A 22841-nucleotide genomic window follows, 5' to 3' on the forward strand; every position below is an offset into this window, starting at 1 on the left:
AGATGCTCTTTGAAGAATAACTTTACAAAAACGAATAAAGTGACAGTTTGCTGGTTCAGGATTTTGTCTAAACTTCAGGTTCCTGATGATAAAATTGATGTGTAAATGGCCTGGGAAAGGTTGCTATCTCTCACAAGGTCACAGCTTATGTCTTAAGAGTCACGACTGTCGGTGATTTTCATTATTCTGCTCAGTTCATCTAATTTCTAATTTCAAATGAGGTATCTCAACCAAAGGATTATGTATTTGATCAACTAGCGGTTTCTCTTCTTGATGGTAAAGAAAAAATATAGTCCAGAAGTTCTCAGAATAGGTGTGAAGAGGGAAGATTTATGTTGAAATGGAATCTCATTATAAAGACTTAAATTATGGCACCATAGCCGCAGGTGGAAAGGTTTTACTTATTAAACTATGGTAGAAAATAACATAAACTAGTAGATAAGCCATAACTTTTTTTTTTTGTCGCTCATTACTTGTTGAGCATGTGTGCTGTTCTTCATATGACGTATACCATTTCATGTTCAAAAATTGTATTCTTAGGCAAATGTTCCATGAATGACTGTTAATAAATAAATAGTGAAAGATAAACATTTTTGTTTTCGTGTCTGGAATTTCGCGCAACGAGGACAATGTGCGCGAACCGTTCCTATATTTAGAAGTGTAAGACTGAAGGGAAGACAGCTGATCAACACCACCGATTACCAACTCTTGGGCTACTCTTTTATCAACGAATAGTGGAAATTACTCTCAGTTATAACGACTTTACGTTTTTGTTTGTTTTGCTTTTGAATTTCGTGCAAAGCTACACGAGGACTATCTGCGCTAGCCGTCCCTAATTTAGCACTTTTGGACTAATTTAGACTAGAAGGAAGGCAGCTAGTCATCACCACCCACCGCCAACTCTTGGACTACTCTTTTACCAACGAATAGTGAGATTGACCGTCACATTATAACGCCCCCACGGCTGAAATGGCGAGCATGTTTTGTGCGACCGGGATTCGAACCCGCGACTCTCAGATTACGAGTCGAACGCCTTAACCCACTTAGCCATGCCAGGCCAAATTCAGACGCCAACAAAATGTGGACACTTTACCTTTGCAAGACACTGTATATTAGTCCTGCAGTATAATGAAATGTTACAAGTTAGCACACGGTTTTCCCTTATAATAATAAAATATATAATAACAAGGATGTGAAAAGTTTAACAAATAGCGCAGTAAGACAAAAGATGTAGATTGGTGGTTAAAATAGAAACTTAAAAGAGGAATGGGTCTCCAGGCTTATTCTGAACTGATATTGCAAGTTTGTGATATGACAAATAATAGGCCTGTCTAATTTATTAATCTTATGATATATGTGTCAATCGCCAGGGCTGTCACTATTCGCAAGGGTCATAAATATACTTTCAAACTTCATCGATATCTAACAAAGCCAAAGGCATTGTTAACATCGTGGCTATCTTAAAATTAATGTTCTGCTTAAGCTATGAAAATGAGAAGTTAACACAGTATACCCTAATTTCAAAATATGTAAAGCTAGCAAAAGATATAAAAAATGTTAGTGTATTCAGATAGAAAATAGACTAATAAATAAAAAAACAAACCGTTTTTTAAAGTGTCGTCCTCCAGTGGTACAACGGTATGTCTCTGGACGTATAACGCCAAAATTCGGGTTTCGATAACCGTGGGGGTGGGTATAACGCTACAGGTAGCCCATTATGTAGCTTTGTGCGTAACTATGTACAATGGTATTTACTTGTATTGTAATAATCATGAAAAGACTTGATCAGTGATGTCGACTTGTTTAAGTGCTCACTAGAGGGCAGCAGCGACCCACCTATGAAACTTAGTTTCAATTAAATTGTGGCACTAATAAGCACTTGCTGCTATAAGATCATTGATATAAGTGTTATTATTCTCGTTAATTCGAAACATTTTGTGAAACCGTCAAGTTTATTTAAACAATTTTGCTATATCTGGTTAATACGAGATGTAATTCTATTTACGTTTTTTTCACAAGCGAGATACGGTTTAAAAGAATACGGTATTTCAAGATTAATCAAAACAACAAAATAGCTATATAATTTTAAAACGTAACTTACGTCTAACAGGTCGAACTCATACGCCTGATCAAAGGGTTGATTATAATGGTGTTGAGCTGATTATCGGTAGTTTACTGAGAATAGATTTAATGAAACGTTGTTGAACAAGGGTCAAAGACTAAGGTCATAAAGAAAATTTATGGAGCATTTACCGGTTTCTCTTCCTTCCCATTAACAACTATCTATACACAATTTCTTAGTACCGACTGTGTTTGTGTGAACTGTTACCGTGAAGAAACGTACAAAAAAGTTAGTGTGGATTTAATCATTAGAGTTCAAGGTTCTATAATATTTGCCAATTAAATATCTTTTAGACGAGATTAATTTTATATCTTTTCGTAACCTTTAATGAACACCGCCAGTGAGTTGTTCTGAGTAGTCAAAATGAAGCGATATACAATTTATTAAAAACGTTGAAACGGCCATAGCTTTGGGCACGTATTTGAAATCCTGCTATAAAATTGCCAACAAAGTTACTGCAATCGCCTCTCAGAATTTTTATGTTCAGATTGTAAAGAGGTACACTGTCTCCTCGATTCCTGTCGTTTGGTGGTTGACACTCCTAAATGTCTAACAGTTGTCTTCGTTTCACAGAAAAAATGCCACAATTATTCCACACCTTCCTTTTGAAATGTGGTGAAACAGCACGCACGTTACTTAACTTTCAGCTATGCGCCTGGATAGATATATTATAAGTAATTCCATTATTTCTGATTATTTCGTGCTATTAGCAATCTGTAAAAGCGTGAGTGCATCATTAAGTCCGATTGTTTATAGAGTTGCAGATGGAAAGGTAATTGTATTTTTAGTTGATTTCTGTTGTTATTTTTTTCGATCAAAATTAAGGTTTGTTCTTCTTCACTTTAAAAACTGATATTTCTGTGGATAAATTATGTTTAAAATTATCATTAAATTTTGATGAAACCAAAGCACCCAAAATTAAAATTGAAACTTAGTCCAGTTATTAACAAACCCGATTGAATGTCCAATACCAACGAGAAGTATAATGAGCGAAAGAAACAAACAAACAAAACACAAATATATATTGATTAGAAGACATCGATTCATTAGTTGTGTATCCCCGTTGTTAACGATTATATACATTTATAATATCCTTAGGAGCCGATAGCGGACCAATGGTTATGGTGCCGGATTGTGGAGTGTAGGTTTTCTGGTTCGATTCCCGTTGCTGTAGAAAGCAAAAAAAAAGAAAAGAAACATAGAACACAAGAACGTTATCAGCTTTCTGTGTTCTGTGTTTATCAGCGCGAACATGGTCCAATAGTCAAAATATCACACTTCGAATTTTAGGTTCCAAGGTTCGCGACCCGTTGCTATCAAACCCCACTACGCACGTTGGAGGCTGTGTGTACGTCGTAAGAGTGACGGTAGAATCCATTCAATTAAAGTAACACAACAGTTGGAATTCCCTTTCAGTTTAACTCCTCCCCATTCCAGCAGTTCAACGGTAATTCTCAAGATTAGGAAGCTAAAAATCGGGTTTCGTTACCCCTGATGGGCACAGCATAAATAGCCCATTGTGCTACTTTTTGTTTAACAACAACCAAACCAAAATAAATTTAAAATTAAGGACAGTTAGACTGATATTCTTTTAGAGTTCTCTTAGTTAAAGATTTTTTTTCTTTCTGGTATATATTTCATATAAGGCATCTTCTATATTCTACCAACACTGCATCATATTTTATTTTACGATTCATATAAGCGTCATCTAGTGCCCAAAACGTCGACATAAGCGAATCATTACGAATAAGTGTTTCTGTGTTTTCCCTTCTCATCATTTGAAATGTTAGAGATGGGCTTCATCTATTTTGAAAACATGCAAGTATTATTTTAGAAATAATTGATTTCAATTTTTCATAAATAAACCACTTTATGACAATGCTCATTATAGTAAACTTTAAAATAACGTTGCGTCCAGATACGGCCCAGCATGGCCAAGCGTGTTAAGGCGTGCGACTTTTAATCTGAGGGTCGCGGGTTCGCATTCCCGTCGCACCAAATATACTCGCCCTTTCAGCCGTGGGGGCGTTATAATGTGACGGTCAACCCCACTATTCGTTGGTAAAAGAATAGCCCAAAAGTTGGCGGTGGGTGGTGATGACTAGATGCTTTCCCTCTAGTCTTACACTGCTAAATTAGGGACGGCTAGCGCAGATAGTCCTCGAGTCACTTTGTGCGAAATTCAAAAAGAAACAAACAAAGCGTCCAGATATTAAGCGATCATTTAGGTTGTCTGCACTAATGTAGGTTATTCTACCAGTGCCTTTAAGAAAGAATCAATTGATACAATATATCCTTTTTCTGTGTGCTATTTGCATATTAGACACAAAAAAGCGCTTTGGATTTTAAATACGTTAATATTTCTCTTGCGTAGTAGCTTCTTGTTCTTAACGTGACTTAGATGTAACGACAACGCTTCAGTTAATAGCTTCCTTTGCTTTACGTGGCTTGGATGTAACGACAACACTTCTGGTGGATGGTCACAGCGCGTTAATGTGTGCCTGTGTTAAGCCCTAGACCGGCATATCTCATCTTTGCCGATAATCGACTCGCAGTCGGCCAGTTTTTTTTTTTTTTTATTCTCCAGACAAGACATAAGGTAAGTGGCCCACTCGGTATAGGTAAGTAGGTAGTACATATACGGGAGTAGAGAACGCTGGTTTCACCCTCCATGTGGCGAGCTCGCCACATCAATCTCATAAACTGGTTTGTGACTGGAATGAAAATAGTTACGAAAGAAAGCAGAATACTTTCTTAATGATATAGAGTGAATTTCTTTTTATATGTATATATATTTCCTAATGTATTTCCAGCGAGACGTTAGGAAACCAAGTTCGCCTAAACTAACTTTTTCCAAGACTTTTTCAAAGACTCTTTGACAGGCCCCTGGCGAGGTTATTAATAACTTCGTTATTAACATTATATTTCTTTATAAGAGTCGAAATGAATCCTCGTGTGTTGGTCATTAGCTAACTTATTTTTAAGTGCATCACTATATCGAATATAATAGCAGTGATTATGTTTATTGAAGAATGAGATTAATCTTAAACACTTAAAAATACTTAATAAATAGTTAATAATAAATACTTAAAATTTTAAACATTAAGAACTAACACAAAATACTTTGCATCAGAGCACACTCATTTCCATGTTATTGTTGTTGTTTTAAAGATGGAAATTTTCTAACACAAATTCGTTACTTTTCAAGTGTGTGTGTGTTTTCATATAGCAAAGCCACGTCGGGCTAACTGCTGAGTCCATCGAGGGAAATCGAACACCTGAGTTTAGCGTTGTAAGTCTGAAGAAGGACTTTTATAAAGTGTAATTTGAGTAAAAAATGTGAAATGAAGTGGATTTAACCTAAAGTACGTTTAATATAATTTATTTAAATGATCACGAAATAATTATGGGGAGGTTTGGTTTTTGAATTTCGCCCAAAGCTATACGAGGGCTATCTACGCTAGCCATCCCTAATTTAGCAGTGTATGGCTAGAAAGAAGGCAGTTAGTCATCACCACCCACCGCCAACTCTTTTACCAATGAATAGTGGGATTGACCGTCACATTATAACGCCCTCACGGCTGATTGGGCCAACATGTTTGGTGTGACGGGGATTCGAACCCGCGACCCTTGGATTACGAGTCGAATGTCTTAACCCACCTGTCCATACCGGGCCTATGTGTACAATCACTGATGCATAGTTTCATAAAAATTTATATATATACAAGCAAGTGTTTACATTGTACCAAAAAGTGAAGAACTCAAAGTTAAAATAAAACATTATTAAAATAAAAATATTAAAATGACCCACAAACTGAATATCAACCACGTGTCATTATTTAAATGATCCATGCTTCGAGAATATTCAAAAACTACAAAAAAAATCACTCACATGATAAAGTTATAGCTCAGTAATCAAGTATTTCACTAGTTATTTGCCTCCAAACTGCCTTCGATGAATAAACTTTTTGTTTTAACAACATGTGACTAAAATGTTTAATTTAGGGTTATTTATTTAGAAAACAGGAATTGGGAGTCGAGTAACTCCGTTTTGAAAATCTTTTCTGTTAAATAACACTATGTAACAATTTTTTTATTTTTTCTTGTTCCTGGGCAGAAAGTGTTATTTCTCAATTGCTTATGCCTAAAGTAAATGGAAAAGACCTATTTTTCTCTTCAAACTTTGCTTTTGTGACCTGGGAGAGTATAACGAAAACATGATGGGAGCTGATACGTGAAAGTGATTTACATTACAGTCGCAAATCTCGAAAAACTACTCACTTCTAAACATTTTTTGTATAACTTTAGTATAAATACATGTGAATCTTGATTCATATGTTGTTTTATTCAGGCTTTATTTAAATGAAAATGTGCAAATTTGCCCGTTTTTACATAGAAAATGGGTTAATTTCTAAATTTGATTACCCGGGTCACAAAAGTAAAGTTTGAAGGGTATATTGGCCATTTTCTGTACTTTTACAAAATAAGCAATTAAGAAATAACACATACTATTCAGGAACAAAATTTGTGTTACATAGTGTAATCCAAGATTTGTTTAGTAAACATCAATGTCTGATTTTGCTTCCTAATCTTGTATAACTGTCCTGTTTTTAAGCCATTTCTTACATCAGTGATGTCTGTGATTGAGTTCCTGCGTTAGAAAAATGACATTAATTTAAATTGCATTTGTAAATACACTGTAATATTTTGTATTCACGAAAAACGCTCTCATTTCACAATTTTCAGAAACTGTAAGAAGCAATTGTGATATTAACTAAAACCACAACATAACTTATTAAATTCGCTCCAAAAGAAACAAAGATTCAATTAAACTTACGTCAGTTAGCTCAGAGGATGCGTTTCATTATATAAAGAATTATTTATGTTAAAGCATGCTCCCTGTGTAATTGCATCCAACACTTTTACTGTTCCCACCAGAATCCACAACACCTAACGTAAGGTGCTGTGTATCATATCTTGCGTGCTTTGATCGGAATTTATTGATAGTTTAAAATGGCTTTTGTTAAAGCACACACAATTTATTAAGTAAATAGAGAGGTTTTTTTTAAAAAAAATGGTTTATACAAGAAATACAAGATAAAAAACAATTCTTATGTTCAGTCTCGTATCTCGTCTTGGAAATTCAGCAGCAGCAGAAATCCTTCAAAAACCAAACAAACATTCAACACGCACACGTATATTCTATATACCAATGTGTTTGTGCCTACAGGTATAAGCGGATAAACGTGACAGTTTCTATTACCTTTCGAAGACGCTCAACAGAATAAGAATGGTCCATTCGAAGCGAAGGGCAAGGAACTTGAAAAAGTAGGGGCAAATATTGGAATGGGGAGGGGGGGAAAACAGATGGTGCAGGTATTCCTGCTTGTCAGTTGGCTGTTTGTCCTACAAAGCCAAACGGGCCAGTCAGCGCCTTGCAAGCAGGCAGACCGACCCGTGACGGTGATAATAGGTTGAGCTTGCTGTAGCCAGCGTGTGGTTGTGTGGCTCGAAGAGTCTAACATTGATCACTTTGTTCCTACCAGTTGTTGGAAGTAGAACATGAGCAAAACCTAATAGTGTGAGTTAGTTTTGTTCGTGGACGGCTGTTTAGAAGACCATAATGTTCCCTTAAAGGAGGTAGTTTACTTGCTAGGCCCAATATCTTAGATCTCTCTGCTTCAACTCCTCGTTCTAATGGTGCGAGAGTTATCACCCTTAAAGACAATAAATATTTCGACATATTTACAAATACTTTTTTGGAATAACATTGCGGAACTTTCTTTTTAGAAACCTGATTCGAAAACACTCGTAAATAGTTATAAATATTGTTTGTTGCGTTTATATTACGTGGCGTTTTGTGAACAAAGAACTGAACACTTTGCAAGGATTGTATTCGGCAAGCTGTAACTGGTGATACTTTGTGTCCTAAAGTCCCAACGGTTCTCAGCAGGCTTTCAGATGAGAAAAGTGGCAACACCTTGCTGTCCATTGCAGAGAGAGCAACAAGTGTGAATTGCTTTCCTTTGAATAGCAAGTTAAATTGCTACTGAAACAGCTATTGGCAGAGGTGAGTAACAATATTTACGAGGTTTAAAAGCAATATAAATACATTATTCTTGCATTATTAAATTAATTTATACACAAACTAACTACTGACAAACTCTTTAGCTAAAGTATTCAATATAATTTCGTCGTTAGTCAAACAAAACGACGTGTCTGGGGCTAGGGGTGTTACCCCTGAAGATAGAATATGGCCTGGCCAACTTAAGTCACTTTCGTTATGCTTGTTGTAGCATGTCTAGAAAGTGAACTCACGCGCCTCGAATTGTCCAGGAATTATAATTTATTGTGTGCTCACGTGCACCAATTTACCTCTAAAGGCATACAATGAAGACACGCCGTGTCTCTGTTAGTGAAAGCTCTTGTTGTCTTATATTTATTTACCATCTTAAATCGTATGCTTAGAATATGTGGATTCGCTTTTTTGTCAGTGGCAACCTTAAATACATGTTTATAGAATGTCTAAGTCGATGTTTTAATCTCTTAAAAACAAAGTAAGTATATGTTGGTTGACTTATAATGTAACGTTTTAAAAAATACCATTTTCTTAGGGCTTACTTTATCTTACGTACCGACTGAACAGTAAAAGAAAAAGAGCAAATTCAACCAGTGCTAATAAAAATGAAAAATTATTTTTCTGAGAACATGTTTTTTTTTGTTTTTTTAATTAATAGAAATAATGCATTTATCCTATTGTTTTTAAAAAACTTGTAGGCCTAGTTGTTCGATGTATAATGATTTTGTAATATAATTAGCTGTATATTTTCTGCTCTTTTGTACATAATTTAACCATTTCAATGGTCTTAAGAAAGTGTATCAAATACATTAATTTTACACTTCATTTATTTATAAATCAATATAAGTTTTAAAATCAAAATAGTTGTGTATGCTTGTAATGGATTAACTTATTTCATTATCAAAACACAAAAAGGAAATAGATCCCTTTAACCAGAGAGTATTTATTAGGATTTAACTACATCTGGTATCTTATGTATTTCTCAAAAAGTCTAGAGAAGTTAATTATTTATTTAGCTTTTCAAACTTCTAGGATGACATCAAAATAAATCCTTCAAATCCCAACAACTAGCTAGTATTTATTATAAAAGTTATACCTTCTTAAACGATATTTTTGACGTAACTTCCCTTCTAGCCTTAAGTTATATTTTGAACGTGAATGTGTTTTTGTTGTTATTATTTCAGTTAGAAATACGTGTGACATGATGTAACCCTAAGTTCGATACACATTTCAGTGAAATATAACTCATCTAGTAAAACGGTACTATTTCTAACTATAACGACTACTATCTATCCCTAATATAGACCATTGACCCTGTTCTGAGTGTTACGAGAATTTAAATTATGAACAATGCACACGCACATAAAACATAGAATATGCGTTTTAAATGCACCGTTTGTCATTAGAAATCACGTTGTGGTCTGAAGTTGACTTCTTGTACTGGTGAGTCCAACTCGATGTAGGTCAGGCGTAAATAGTGGTCTTTTCTCTTTGTCGTAGGACATGTGTAATACTGTTGACTGTAAAGGCTCTGGGCAAGGTAAATTTGGAAGTACTTAATAGACGTGTATTATCGTGTAGGTGTTTTACTATTCATTTTGTGTTCAATGACATCTATTCATTGATGACCTTTTGTCTATTCTGATCCTTTAAATTCTGTTTGCTTCAGTTTTTCAACTCCCCGTTTTTTTCTTAGAAGAAAAAAGTTATCAAATATTGTTGATACTGATGAATTAGATTAGTTGTGAACGCCAGCATAGTTTTGTTTTTGTACACATCTGTCATAATTAACGTCTCCCTCGAGGGTCAGCGAATAGTTTGAGAACATGTGAAGTTAAAATATGAAATTCGATTGCCTACGATGGAGATCACATAATCCCGCTCTCAGAACAAACATTTCGTATCTGTGTTTATAAACATAACTTAGAGAAAAACTAAGTTAAAACTTCGCGGAATTCGTAAAGAAATCACGAAGTAATACAGAATAACGTATTAACATGGACTATGTTTGCCATCATGACTGTATTTACTATGTTTTTAGAGAGAGTTCATTTAACGCTACAAAGAGCATAACTATTCTTTGAAATCAGTGCACCAAATTAACGGTTGAATACTTTGTTGATTAAATAACACGGTCCATTATTTTTACTTTTAATTTTAACCTAACTTTTCTTAAGTATTGGATGCAGGAAATGCGGTTTTATGATAAGCGTCTATGTAAAATTTGTTAGTTTGAAGCCTTTAATATAATTTTTAATGTGTTAAAAACTAAACACATGTTGCTAAGACAACCGAAAGTATTTTAGCAGAGTAGTAAAACAACTGTTTGGCCTATGAAACATGTATACAGGAATGTATTCGTGGTGTGTCTGCGTATCCTATGGTTGGTATGTCAGACTAGGATTCCCAATTTGTTACCACGGTAATGTTTTCCGCGCTCTAAAGCAGTGGATGCATTATAAGAGTGACAGTTAAATCCCATTATTAGATCATAGTAGCCTATGAGTTTCCGTTAAGTGCTGTTGACTAACTGCCTCCCTTCTAGTCTGTTCACTCAAAAATTGGGGTCAGCTACTGCAGTTATTGTTTATTGTAGTAAAGTTAATGTTACTGTAGATTTGTACGAATTTTCAAAACAAATAGATATTATCTGTCCCAGTCTACGCACACAAAACTTTGTATCCATTTTACTGTGTACTTCTATGAAACACAACATTATTGTACACTTATATTTTAACCTGATTACTGCGTTTTCTCCCACCCATGAGAAACCGGTTCGGATCCCTAGAACGTCGGGCTCGTAGAAAAACCGGTTCGGATCCCTTTAACTCCAAGCTCATACTTAGTTAACCAACTAACTGGCTGCCTTCTCTCCCACACTTCACAATGAAGATGGAAGCTCCAAATTTTAAATTAGGTCGGGGAAGGAGGTGGAGGAATTTCCTGATTTAGTATTTTCCAACAAGTATTTGTACGGCTGACCTCGATCTATAGAAACGAGCTTCCTCAAACAAGGAGAGTACCTGTTCGCCGTCAGTTCTCATCTCTTTCACTAGAGCGAAATAGCGGTTGTTTTAAAGCATCATTTGATATCGACGTCGAGTCGAGTTTTTCGTTGATAGGGTTGGTTTTCTAACAGCATTGAAGTTGGTTTATCATCGGGAAAAGTACAAACACGCCCATCTGTATCTAGATCATTGTTTGTTTGCCAGCAGCTGATTGTATAGTCCCGATCAGTCGAGGAGATAATGGTGGCTAGTCGGCACTTTCAACTTCTACAACTTACGTGATCGATGTTATTATAAGTGGCTCAGCTGAGCAAACTATGCTAGAATATTATTTGAATTTTCAATGAAATACTTCTTTACTAAAATTAAAAAACGAGGCTTGAGTTAAAGACGAATTGACGAAGCTGTAGCTTAGAAGTAAATTGTGAAAGGCTCTAAACATTTTAAAACGTGAACAAGCTTGTGAAAACAAAAAGCGTAACCTAAAGAATAATTTGCTATGCAAAATGGAACACATCCAGTTAAGATTTTTTAAAGTTTTTTGTTGTAAAATTAAAACTTGCCAACGGAAAGCTTTACATTGTATTAATCAGTGATGTCGAGAAAACCCACTTGTAGAGAAATATATATGTAAAAACGGTTCGTTTGAGTTGAGAAAATTTTTGACGTAGAGGAGTGAACAACGTTTCGACCTTCTTCGGTCATCGTCAGGTTCACAAAGGTTTTCTTTGTCACCGTCAACTCTTGAGCTACGCTAACTAAATGTAGGAAATTCATTATTATTTTCCAAACTATCCACTGCCCCAGAAGATAGAGCGAGTTTCTTTCTGTGGCACAGAACACAATCCATTAACTTTCGGATTTGCAAAATGAACAAACAAACCACTAGACCATGCCAATTTTTTTTCCCCTATCTCACACAATAACTAACGACAAAACATATAAATACTTCAGTAGTAATATTACGTTTATGGTTTATCTTTCAACATGCTAATTGTTAATATGAAAACCAGATAAGATCCCAGTAATATTTGTTTTCAAGAAAGAGAAGTCTAGTAACTGACGTCCGCGTGTTAGATTTATGTAAAACATTTCACCACTTTTTATCTAGTTTATCCTACGTCGATTCTCGTATAAAAGTCATTCAGGAAAGGTTTGTTTTAAAATATTCTAGATTTTCAACCGTTTCAATTCTGAAACTAGGGACGACAAAGGTGCCTCTTATTCCTTGAAAAATTGACTCAGTTTCCTTGGGTTATTTTGATTGAAACAGATAAATAAAGTGTGCTATTTTATATGTATTGGAATTACATTAAGCCTCGATAAGTAAATATTCCCAGCATCCTGCGTTTTGTGTTTTACAAACTCTTGTGAATAGCATCTTTAGCTTATCCCTAAAGGCACTGCTTACTCTTTTCGAACAATGAAAACTCTCAGTAGTATTAACACAATAAATTACATATATTTGTTCAGTCAAGCTATGTGTACTTTATATTGTCAATGGGCGCATTGTTATGTAGACGAGTTTATAGAACGTGGTGTTAGAGCAAGGTAAGACTTCTCTCGCTTTCCTTCTCGTTATCTATTGACAACCAAGTTGTTGTAAAAGGAAAGTGTTGTGTGTGAATATAAAGTTCGTACATTGAATACACGAGTGTTATATTTGTTGAGCTAGAGAAATCGAAAAAATAAAATAACATATGAAATGTTGTATTTTGTTGTATGTCATGTTTGTTTGTAATTTGTTAATTCATACTCTGTTCTATTTGGATAAAACAAAGAGATAGATTGAGCGGTAAAATCTGATATTTTCACTTGTTTGAATAAAAAATTAGTGTAGACACTTATTTAAGTTGGCATGTTCACCGTCCGTAATCAAACTTCAAGGTTAAACTTGTTAGGAAAGTTATAAAGCATGCATTACCACCTTTTAATTAAAGCCACCTGGTGAAGAAAGAAGATATTTCAAACACTTGAGTTGTCTAAAATATTCGTCAGATATAATTAGAGCTGTTTCACTAAGACAACCCAAGTGTTTGTACATTGTCCATTTGTCCATTCAGTAAGCCCTTTCAGCCGTGTGGATGTTATAACGTGACGGTCAATCCCACTATTCGTTGATAAGAGTAGTCCAACAGTTGGCGGTGGGTGGTGATAACTAGCTGCCTTCCCTCTAGTCTTACACTACTAAATTAGGGACGGCTAGAGCAGAAAGCCCTCGTGTAGCTTTGCGCAAAATTCGAAAACAAGCAAACAAACAAAGCATTCAGTAAAATATTTTTCATTTAACTAGAAAAGCAGATTTGTTCAAACATTTAAAGATTTTAAAACGTGCCACTTTAATCCTTTTTTTTCTTACTACAGCCTTTACATGAAGTATCTCCAAATCGCAGGTTAAAAATCCATGTGAGAAATACGGGTGTGATTTGAACTTAGTCGTTAATTCAAATATCATGAAGTTTCCTTGAATGGCAAAAAGATACATGAAATTACTCGCATTTCAGTAACAGGCAGTGTACTGAAATATCTAGCAGACGTTTCAAGGCTTGGAATACTTCTAAATATTATCATTAGTAGCCAGAAGTGGCTGAAAATTGTGTGCTTGAAAAGATTCAATTATTATTTGTGGAAAACTAAGAAAAACAGATCTGTGACTATTCACCATGTTTCGTACCATCTTTTATCACGACACTGTATCCATAAAAACCTTAATCACGATACTGTATCCATAATAGCCTCAACCATGACAAAGCACCCATAAAGACTTAAAATCATGATAACTTTCTTGTAAGAACCTCAACCATCGGCTTCTATAAAGATTGAAAATCATGATACTGGTATCCATAAAGACCTTAATCACGACACGGCATTTATAAAGACCTTAATAAAGAATGACACAAATGTTAGCACTGTAGATGTACCTTCAATACAGTGTAAAAAAAAAAATGCTACAAACGGAGAGCTATAAGAACTCTACAGTGTCTGGTAGTTAATATTTAATTCAGGGCTGGCTCTTCGCGCACATGAACGACACAAACACAATGTTATATAAGCACTCCAGTCTTGGAATCTAATTTTACGATACTTTTTCTAAAATTTAGTTTTATCCTTAAGTTTGTCTTCTGCCACTACAACTTACCCGTTTTTCTTAGTGTTAAAGGTACACAAGCGGCCTTCTACCAGCAGGAATCGAACGCCGAATATGAGTGTTGGAAGTTCGTAACCTTCCTGCTAACCTACCGAGAGACCACCACTTGCATTAGTGTTGACAAAAAATATTACAAATTTTATTTTTATATAAATGTTGGTGATTTTACTAGTTAGAGAAGAAATAAAAAATATTAACACTTGGAAATTATTATGAATTATTAGAGACATTCGTCGTAGAGGTTAGTGATTTATGATATAAAGTTAGTAACTCAAAATACAGGACATTAAAATGAAAACACGTATTAAGTCACTTTCGGTTATGAGTGAACGTAAGGACGTGTGAAGAAAGCTGTAAGTCCGGGTGTTTAGGGAAATTGTAAGTAAGATAATCCTTGTCTTGTCTAAAAAGGAACGTAAGGCTTAACTTGCTTTTTGTGTGCTTCACGCGAGTCAGAATAGTGACACACTTTCTCTGAATGGGATATCGATCAATTGCGGTTTAACTTCAAGCTATTCGTTGGTAACCATTACACAAACGTGTAGACTGAAGTATTTAGGGTTAAAATGTTTACTGAAAGACGCAAAACACGGTGTAGGAAAGCCTCGAATCTACAATCTATTGACATAGAAGTCAATAAGTAATTTCGTTTGGTTTGGTTTTTGAATTTCGCGCAAAGCTACACGAGGATTATCTGCGCTAGCCGTCCCTAATTTAGCAGTGTAAGACTAGTGGGAAGGCAGCTAGTCATCACCATCTACTGCCAACTCATGGGCTACTTACTCTTCTACCAACGAACAGTGGGATTGACCGTACAATTATAACGCCCCCACGGCTGAAAGGGCGAACATATTTGGTGTGACGGGGATTTGAATCCGCGGCCCTCTAAGGAAATTGAGCTTTTAGAATAATATTTATCTTTACTGATCCCGTAATTGTTCCATGAAAAAAAAAGTGACATTATGAAAACATTGAAAGAACGTTCTCCTGATCTTGAAAATACTTTTGCAATGCTTTATTAACTGCAATAATTAACCTACGTTTGTTAAGCCTTCACTGATTTGATTTTTTTTTCATGTTGTTTTTCAAGCTTGTTCAAGCTTATTCTTATAATACGGAAGGGAAAGAAAGTATACTAGCATAATAATAATCTGAGAGAAAATTTTGTAGTTAGGTGTGTACTATAAAACCTTGTTCTGCCCTAACTGTTATAATAAAAGTCGATTACGTAATTATTAGAAGTAAAACGTTGGCTGTACGACGTCCTGGTTGCTCAAAATTTGAGAATTATTAGATTGGCTTAGGTTAACCGCCCTATTACCAAAGCATAATACGGTTATCTTGTTTTATGAATGCCTTTCGTGACTGTTTTAAAATATATCTGTGAGAAATGTAGAATAATAAGAACGACGCTCTTCTCTTGGATCTTAATTGACTGACAAAAGCTCTCTGATTGTCTCCCAGTCTACCATGAAATATCTCTTAAGGCTTGTATACACATGCGTGTTATAGACATACAGTTGTTTCACTTAGAACATAATTTAAAGTGTGCATAACACTCTGAAACAAACCAAAAGTAGTTTCAGATGTTGTTATCTTACTTTCATAACTGTATAAAACCAACCAAATCAACTGTATAGTAACTTCTTTTAATGCTGATATGGCCTGTTGGTTAGGGTAATGACTCCTGATAGAATTTCTGTGGGATCGAAACTTGTCGTGGAAGAATTATAAATATCACTGTCAATTCAATGGTTGTTGGTTAAAGAGTAACACAAGTAGGTGACGTTGACTTGGTACCTTCCGTCTTGTTTATAGTCCCAAATTTAGGGGCGACTGATCCAGATTGTCTGCAGTAGCCTTGTGCAAGAAAAAACAACAACTGATTAAAACAAGCAAGCTACATTTTGTCCCATTCTGTACATATTACACCGAGTATAATCACTCACTCTTACGCTATACTTTAGTTACATTTATCCTTCTGTGATGAACTTTCACAACAGTCCTAAATTGTTTGAAATTATATTTTTGTTTGTATTACTAAAAAGTTTTATATTAAATTAAAAATAAATATTACTGATGTCATCCTATTTCTGTTTAAAAATTACTATGAATAAAACTGGTTCAATATGAACCGGTACATGTTAAAAAAACCATTAAATTATCATACAACAATTGACTATGAAGAGCTTTACAATTCACAACTCACTAATGTGGATTCGAAAAATGAGATGAGTCGTTTCTAGTGGTAATAATTACGATATAATTATAAGAACTATGAACATTTCAAGGCTATATTTTGAAAGTAACTGTGGTAATTTACCTTTCTTTAAATCCATTCGAGAAGTACGTCGCCACATTGATATGTGAATCATATCACAAGTAACATGGAAAAAAAGTGAATTGGAGACTTTTTCAGCATCTTTTTACACAATTGGCTTTGGTAAATTATTATGTACTAAAGCAGTATTTTACCCACTAGGTCCATCAGATGTCAGAAGACCAACAAACAAGTCTGGAGTCAGAAGGCGGCCGTTGCTCAGTAAAGCCCCGGAGGTAACCGAGAGAAAAATCAACCAACCGTGGATTAGCAAGGCTGAAGGCCGACAGCTTGTTCAGCATACAGAACGTAACCTTGTCCAGCTTTCTCTAGAGTATTTTTCCCATTAGTGCCTAGAATGGCCAACAGCGACGCCAGTGCATATCTTTCTGTGATCCAGTGGGGTGATAAAGCATATTACCTCAAGGAATTTACCCAGAATTTTACTCTCCCACAAGCAGCCAAAATTATTAAAGGACAGTACCAAAATGTCGGAGTGCCAACCTTACCTTGTCCGTCACTAAACCAAATAGTGTTAATTGTGTCAGCTGGAAAGAAAGTACGAGTGGGTGCTCAGTGTGTAAAATTTAAGGACAATCGTGGCGTCGTACCACTAGGTCCCAAGTTAGCCATTCCGGATAATTACGATGGTTGGTTTGAGATTCTTTCGGAGGATGGTCGCGCCGTACGGTGCCTTGAGAACGTAAGTGAACTTGCTCGTGTATTTCCAGAGACTTGTCTAGTGAGAGAAACTGTGAAAGGATTCCTGAGCAAGAGTGAAGATCCTGATACCATTTCGGATAAAACACGAACAATTGCAGCAGGGGAAACCCTAGTTCTGATCAACGAACTTCTGATGCCTTTGCACAAAGGAAAAGGAACCGGACGTTTCCTCCGTTGTTTTACCACTCGAGGAGAGACAGTTTATCTAAGCCTTGAACAAAAAGGAAAGTTTAGTCCCATTGCTGGAGAAGGTAATATTTCTGGTGTACATAGCATAAAGAACTTGTTATCAAAAAGACTTCCATTGATGGTCAGACTTGTGCATGGTAAACCACCACCTGGATTCAAATCCAGCTTTATTCCTGAAATGAGGTTATGTTCTTTGCTTGAAGAAGGATGTGTTATGGTCTTACCCTTACTGAAAGATTTTAATATTGTTTCTCTTCCTATTAATCTACCGCTAAAGCTTCAAGCCCCATCTAACGTAGAGAGTTTGATCAAGCTTCGTGAATACTCAAGGTTGTCAGAGAAATGTAAGAAAATGATGCAGGAAGCATCAGATAGGATGCAGGTTGTCGATCCATTTCTCAAAAAGGATAGAATTGAGGGGAAGTTGAACTGCCGTTATTTTCATAACCACAGACATCCAAAGCACATTCGAAACATTCCTTTGATTAAACGAAGTTTTTCTGATCCTTTGTGTCAGGAGACCGCCAAAACGCTTGTAAACTTGGAACCAGATGTTTCTGTTCCAGGAGAAAACGATGAAGTTGAAAATGGAGTTACTAATCCCTCTGACAACCAACAAGTACCCGATGACCGTTACGATGAGATTGATCAAATTTACGACTATGTTCGAGGATTTGCCCCACTTCCTAGCAAAGTAAAGACTGAACTCAAAACCAAAGAGAATCCATCCGTAGAAACTCCAAGCACAACAACAAAGTGTACGGATTTTACAATACATCCCTCTCCAGCTCCACAGTCTTTGTCACAAAAGGACACCGATGATGTTGCAGAAGAAAAACAAAAGCCCGAACCTCCTCCAATCGAAACGATTCCTGTTAGAAAACTGTCTTTGTGCGCCGAATCGACTCAAACTAGCGCTGAATCGACTCAAACTAGTGCCCAGAAGATTACAGTCAGTATCGTCAACAAATCTTCTTCGAAACTCAAGGACGATACGGTAGTTTGTAAAGATATTCATCCCGAAGAACACATTTATGAAAAAGTGGGACATAAGAGTGATGAGAGAAAGAGCCCGAATCCTTTAATTCACCACCAGAGAGCGCCTATTCGCTCAACCAGCGCCGGGAAAGTATACATAGCTAGTGGAAATCACTCCACTTATAACAATAAACTTTTCTTCAAAAGTCCTTCCCAGCAGAAATACATTCATAAAAACAGGTTTCTCAAGCATAGCAAAACATCTCCTTCGAAAGACACTGCTGTGCCTATCCAGCGAACGTCTCGTGCAAAAAGCTATCGAAACAGCAAGGCTCTGACAACGTCCTCACCTTTGTTTCACATCCGTTATAAGTCTTTGACTAATCTGGTAGCGGAATTTAACAACACGTTGGATTCTAGCAATTCAGGAGGACAGACATCGTCAGGGTCTGCGGGTTCCAAAGAAAAAGATTCTAAGCCTAGAAACCGAAAGCTTCCTAGGCCGAAATCAATGACCAACCTGTTTTGGGATGTCCATCACTTAGACAGCTGCAACAAATATAACTTAATCCAAAACGAAATTAACAATAAAATCGAAAATCGAAAGTTTATCTTTGCACATGAAACAAGTTCTGCAAAGTTTATACATGCAACACAAAACAAACGTATTGGAACGTTATATCTTTAAGATTCGTTGTATCTTGTGAGAACTATTTGTGGGAAGTTGTACACGAAAGATCTTGTCATTCATGGAAGTTGCTCATTCTTTTAGTGACTGCTTCTTGCACTTCGATCTATTGCTTCAGCGAATATGAACCAGAAATGATAGTAATAATGAGACACTGTAACGCCATTTGTGCTGTGCTGTTTAAGATATCTAAGCACTTAGCTATTACTTAACATCAGCACGATTATTCAGTTAAACAAACAGATATTCTTATTGCTAAAAAAGCTTATAGTCTGCATGAACTTTAGAAATCTTTTATTTCCAGTGCTCTTGTGCCATGAGTTTGTAAGCTGCTCAAAGTGACGTGGAATTGTTTTAGTAATTGTTGCAAATATTACAATAATGACGAGAAGGGGAAAAGACGATAGTGGATGTGACAAGTTGAAGCATTTTACTGGCAGAAGAAAATGAGAGGAGACTATGTTATGTTTAAGTATTTTAAATGAAGTGGGAGAAGGTAAGAGAAGACATATGTTAAAGCATTTTTGTGATAGCATTGTGAAATAAGTCATGTATACTGTTGTATATAATTCGTTATATTTTAAATTCTGTTCACCAAGGTTTTTCTTTCATGTTATATTATTATTTAACGGTAATTACCATATCTGCATGCAATATTTGTTTATGGACTGAACTGACACGTGTGTTTTAAATTGACTTTGTCTATTTGTGAGGGCAATTGCATAATGCCAATGATCATGTTTTTGTAATCATTCTATATAACTCGTACATTTTGCTTTAGGCGATATTTTCAAAAAATATTGAGCAGTAACAATCCTGTTACAGGTAGACTTCTAACTATTTATGCGGTTACTTGTTTTAATCTGCCTTCAATTACATTATCATAAGAGTTGCTTATTATAGACTATACTCTCAAACCGGTCAAGTCAAAAGGCAAGGCATGAAAGGAAATGTAGTATATACACAAACAAAATATCGACTATAGACCTAGAGAATTCTAGGTGCTTTTAAAGCTTAGAACCTGAATATTATGTATTTACAAAACAAGATAAACATTTACCATTTCTGTAAACAGAAAACTGTTTGTGGATCTTCAAGATTTTTTTTATTCAAAACTCGAACGGGAAGTAGAAAGCTACAACCATTTATTTGGAGGAAAGTTATATTGAATGTTAACTGGCTCTATCGAAAAACCTTATAAAACTGGTTTTTAAAAGAAACAAGTGCAGGAAATAAATTACATTTCAATTATTTATATTTAAAACTAATTCTGCGTGCAAGTACAAAGCAAGAAGTCGTAATTCAAATTTAAAATCGATTTTTATTTTTTGTTTTTATTTTTGCATGTAACGTGTTCTCTGGATAATCTAGGACACACTGATGTTACTAATCCTTGTGTGAAGTCGACCATAAAATGTGATTTTTCGTGTGATGCATGGCTAATTGAGCTGTAAAAATTGTCTAGAAAAGTCGGAGTTGGCTGATCAGTGTTGAAACAGGTAGCCAATGAAATAAACGATATCGCTATATTATAGATAATAATAATATAATGACAAGATAATCTAATGTCATTGTAGCTTATATCTGTTGTCAAAATTATAGTCAAACGTTTTTATTTCAAGTGTGGTATAAGAAAGGGATAACGTGGTGGTAATTTAAAAAAAAAAACACGTGTTTAAAACGTTACAATGCCTAACATGTCATAACCTACTTCATTAATCTTAATTCGTACATGTCTTTCCATTTTTGTTAATTATTTTTACGTTACTCATTCTTAAAGGTACGTGAACTTGGAGAATGTTTAAGTGAAATACAATTACAATATCGTGTACAACGATACGTGTAATGTAGTATTCCATATATAAATATCAATGGATGTTTCTGTATTCAGAGTTGTATTCGTTGTCTTTTTCATGCCAACAGAAAATGGAGCTTCTAAGTCATCTGTGGAAAACCTGTAATTTACCCTTGTTTTCTCTTATTCTACTTTGAAGATCATTTTCACACCGAACGTCCATGAACGTTAATAAAAGTCTTCCTACTTGAATAACAGACACAAACTGGTGTCACTATAGTTTAACTTATTGTATTAACAGTGAACATTCCAATACCTACTCTACTTAGTCATTTAATAAATCCTTCTTTTACGGACTCTAGTTATCGACCATAATATAATTTTTAAGGTGAATTACGTGAGCCTTTCTCAGACTAATTTTCAGATGTTTATATTAGTAGCCCAGAAAACTGGGCAAATTTGCTTTCTCTATGAACTGAAATATTTATTGGTCACAGAAGACACACACACACACACACACTTGTGTATTTGTTTTTCTCAGCACATCTAATTCGAATCCTAGAAGTGCTTTAATTATTTTTCGTATTTTTAAATATTTTTCACGTTTAAAATGTTAAGCTCATATGTAATGTAAAAAAAAAAAAATCACTTCTTCCAGAAAACTGAAACATCTTCAAGAAAATATTAATTAATATTAATTAAATTTATCATTTTGTTTTTATGTACAATTTCCTTATCATGCTCTACTTCTTTACGTTCGTGTTTCATTTTTTTCGTTTTTTACCGGTAATATTTATCCTTATATATATAATTAAAAGCACCAAATCGTAAATACTTACAAGTGTAATTTAGTCCTAATAAGAAGTTGTTCGCTAAATCTTTGTATAAATGAAATACTAGCATTTCCTAAGCTTTAGGACCCGAACAACTTTAGTGAAAACTCTTCGAAGAACATCCTCGAACACTGACTGGCCTTGACGACACGAAATGAGGAACGTCTTGCAATTTATCCACTCGAAACGAGTTTCCGTCCCTGATCAAACTCTGATGAAACGCAAAATGCAATTGAGGTGCAAGTAATTACATGGACAAAGGACAAAAAATCTGACGTCATTGATAATTACGGATTATTTGTTCGCATGATTTAATCACCTCGCTACAAAAGTATTAATCACGGGTTTTAGACAACATAAGTCAATAATTTAGTTCATTAGTTGTTGTTTTTCTGATAATTTATAATTAAAGAAATACACAATAAGAAATTCTAGTTATATCAAATAAATAAGAAGCATAATTCATAGAATTTACACCTTTAAAAATGTTTGCAAAAAAGGGGAGATAAAAAGATGAATATATAAAGCATTTGGTGAAAAATTCATTAGTTAATATTTATGTTTTTTCTGTGTTGTAAGTGTCTCTGATTCTTTCGTAACTCACTAATCTAACAAAGCATAAGAAACGCTCTATAAATCCCACTTGAAAAGTGACACATACATTCTTGGGAACAACAAGAATAACAGTTATATTCAGGCAGGAAAGTATAAATCAATAGAAAGAAATTCTCTTCAAGTTTAACAACTGTAACACAGTATTTTATATACACTAAAATATATCACGTTGTTTTAAAAAAACAATTGGACAATTAAGAAAAAGCACACATTTTTATGACATCACTCTTGTTTTGAGAGTTCAGAGACTAACTTTTTTATTATTTATTAAGAACTGTATCTTTGTATCTTTTCAGCCTTTACTGTGAACTGTAAGTGTATCTTCATATCTTTTCAGCCTTTG

General features: G+C 35.0%; 1 protein-coding gene and 1 long non-coding RNA gene across 7 annotated transcripts; one reads left to right on the forward strand and one right to left on the reverse strand.

The window, feature by feature from the left end:
• The first annotated feature begins 2767 nt into the window (after positions 1 to 2767).
• LOC143237580 (uncharacterized) lies at positions 2768 to 22387 on the forward strand. 6 transcript variants are annotated; one of them, XR_013020150.1, is made up of 3 exons: positions 7528 to 8192; positions 16840 to 20754; positions 21179 to 22387. XR_013020150.1 is itself a non-coding variant. In XM_076477003.1 (2 exons), the coding sequence occupies exon 2, from the start codon at positions 17036 to 17038 to the stop codon at positions 19253 to 19255; it is 2220 nt and encodes a 739-aa protein (XP_076333118.1). In that variant the 5' UTR covers positions 2768 to 2894; positions 16840 to 17035; the 3' UTR covers positions 19256 to 21145. The 6 variants fall into 6 exon arrangements, 3 of the variants coding, with proteins under 3 accessions (XP_076333118.1, XP_076333119.1, XP_076333117.1); XR_013020152.1 differs by having other exon boundaries at positions 16840 to 19751; positions 21179 to 22386; XR_013020151.1 differs by lacking the exon at positions 21179 to 22387 and having other exon boundaries at positions 16840 to 19751; positions 20627 to 21145.
• On the reverse strand, positions 15988 to 16844 carry LOC143237581 (uncharacterized). The gene is made up of 2 exons (XR_013020153.1): positions 16681 to 16844; positions 15988 to 16217 (listed from the first exon to the last, which is right to left on the reverse strand). It is a non-coding gene; the product is annotated as an uncharacterized LOC143237581 (long non-coding RNA).
• Positions 22388 to 22841: the final 454 nt, after the last annotated feature.

This window comes from Tachypleus tridentatus, chromosome 13, assembly GCF_004210375.1.
Source record: "Tachypleus tridentatus isolate NWPU-2018 chromosome 13, ASM421037v1, whole genome shotgun sequence".
NCBI classification, from domain to species: Eukaryota; Metazoa; Arthropoda; class Merostomata; order Xiphosura; family Limulidae; genus Tachypleus; species Tachypleus tridentatus.

Bases quoted from the DNA above. Each gene is read 5' to 3' on its own strand.
- LOC143237580 (XM_076477003.1), top strand. From the start codon at position 17,036: ATGGCCAACAGCGACGCCAGTGCATATCTTTCTGTGATCCAGTGGGGT.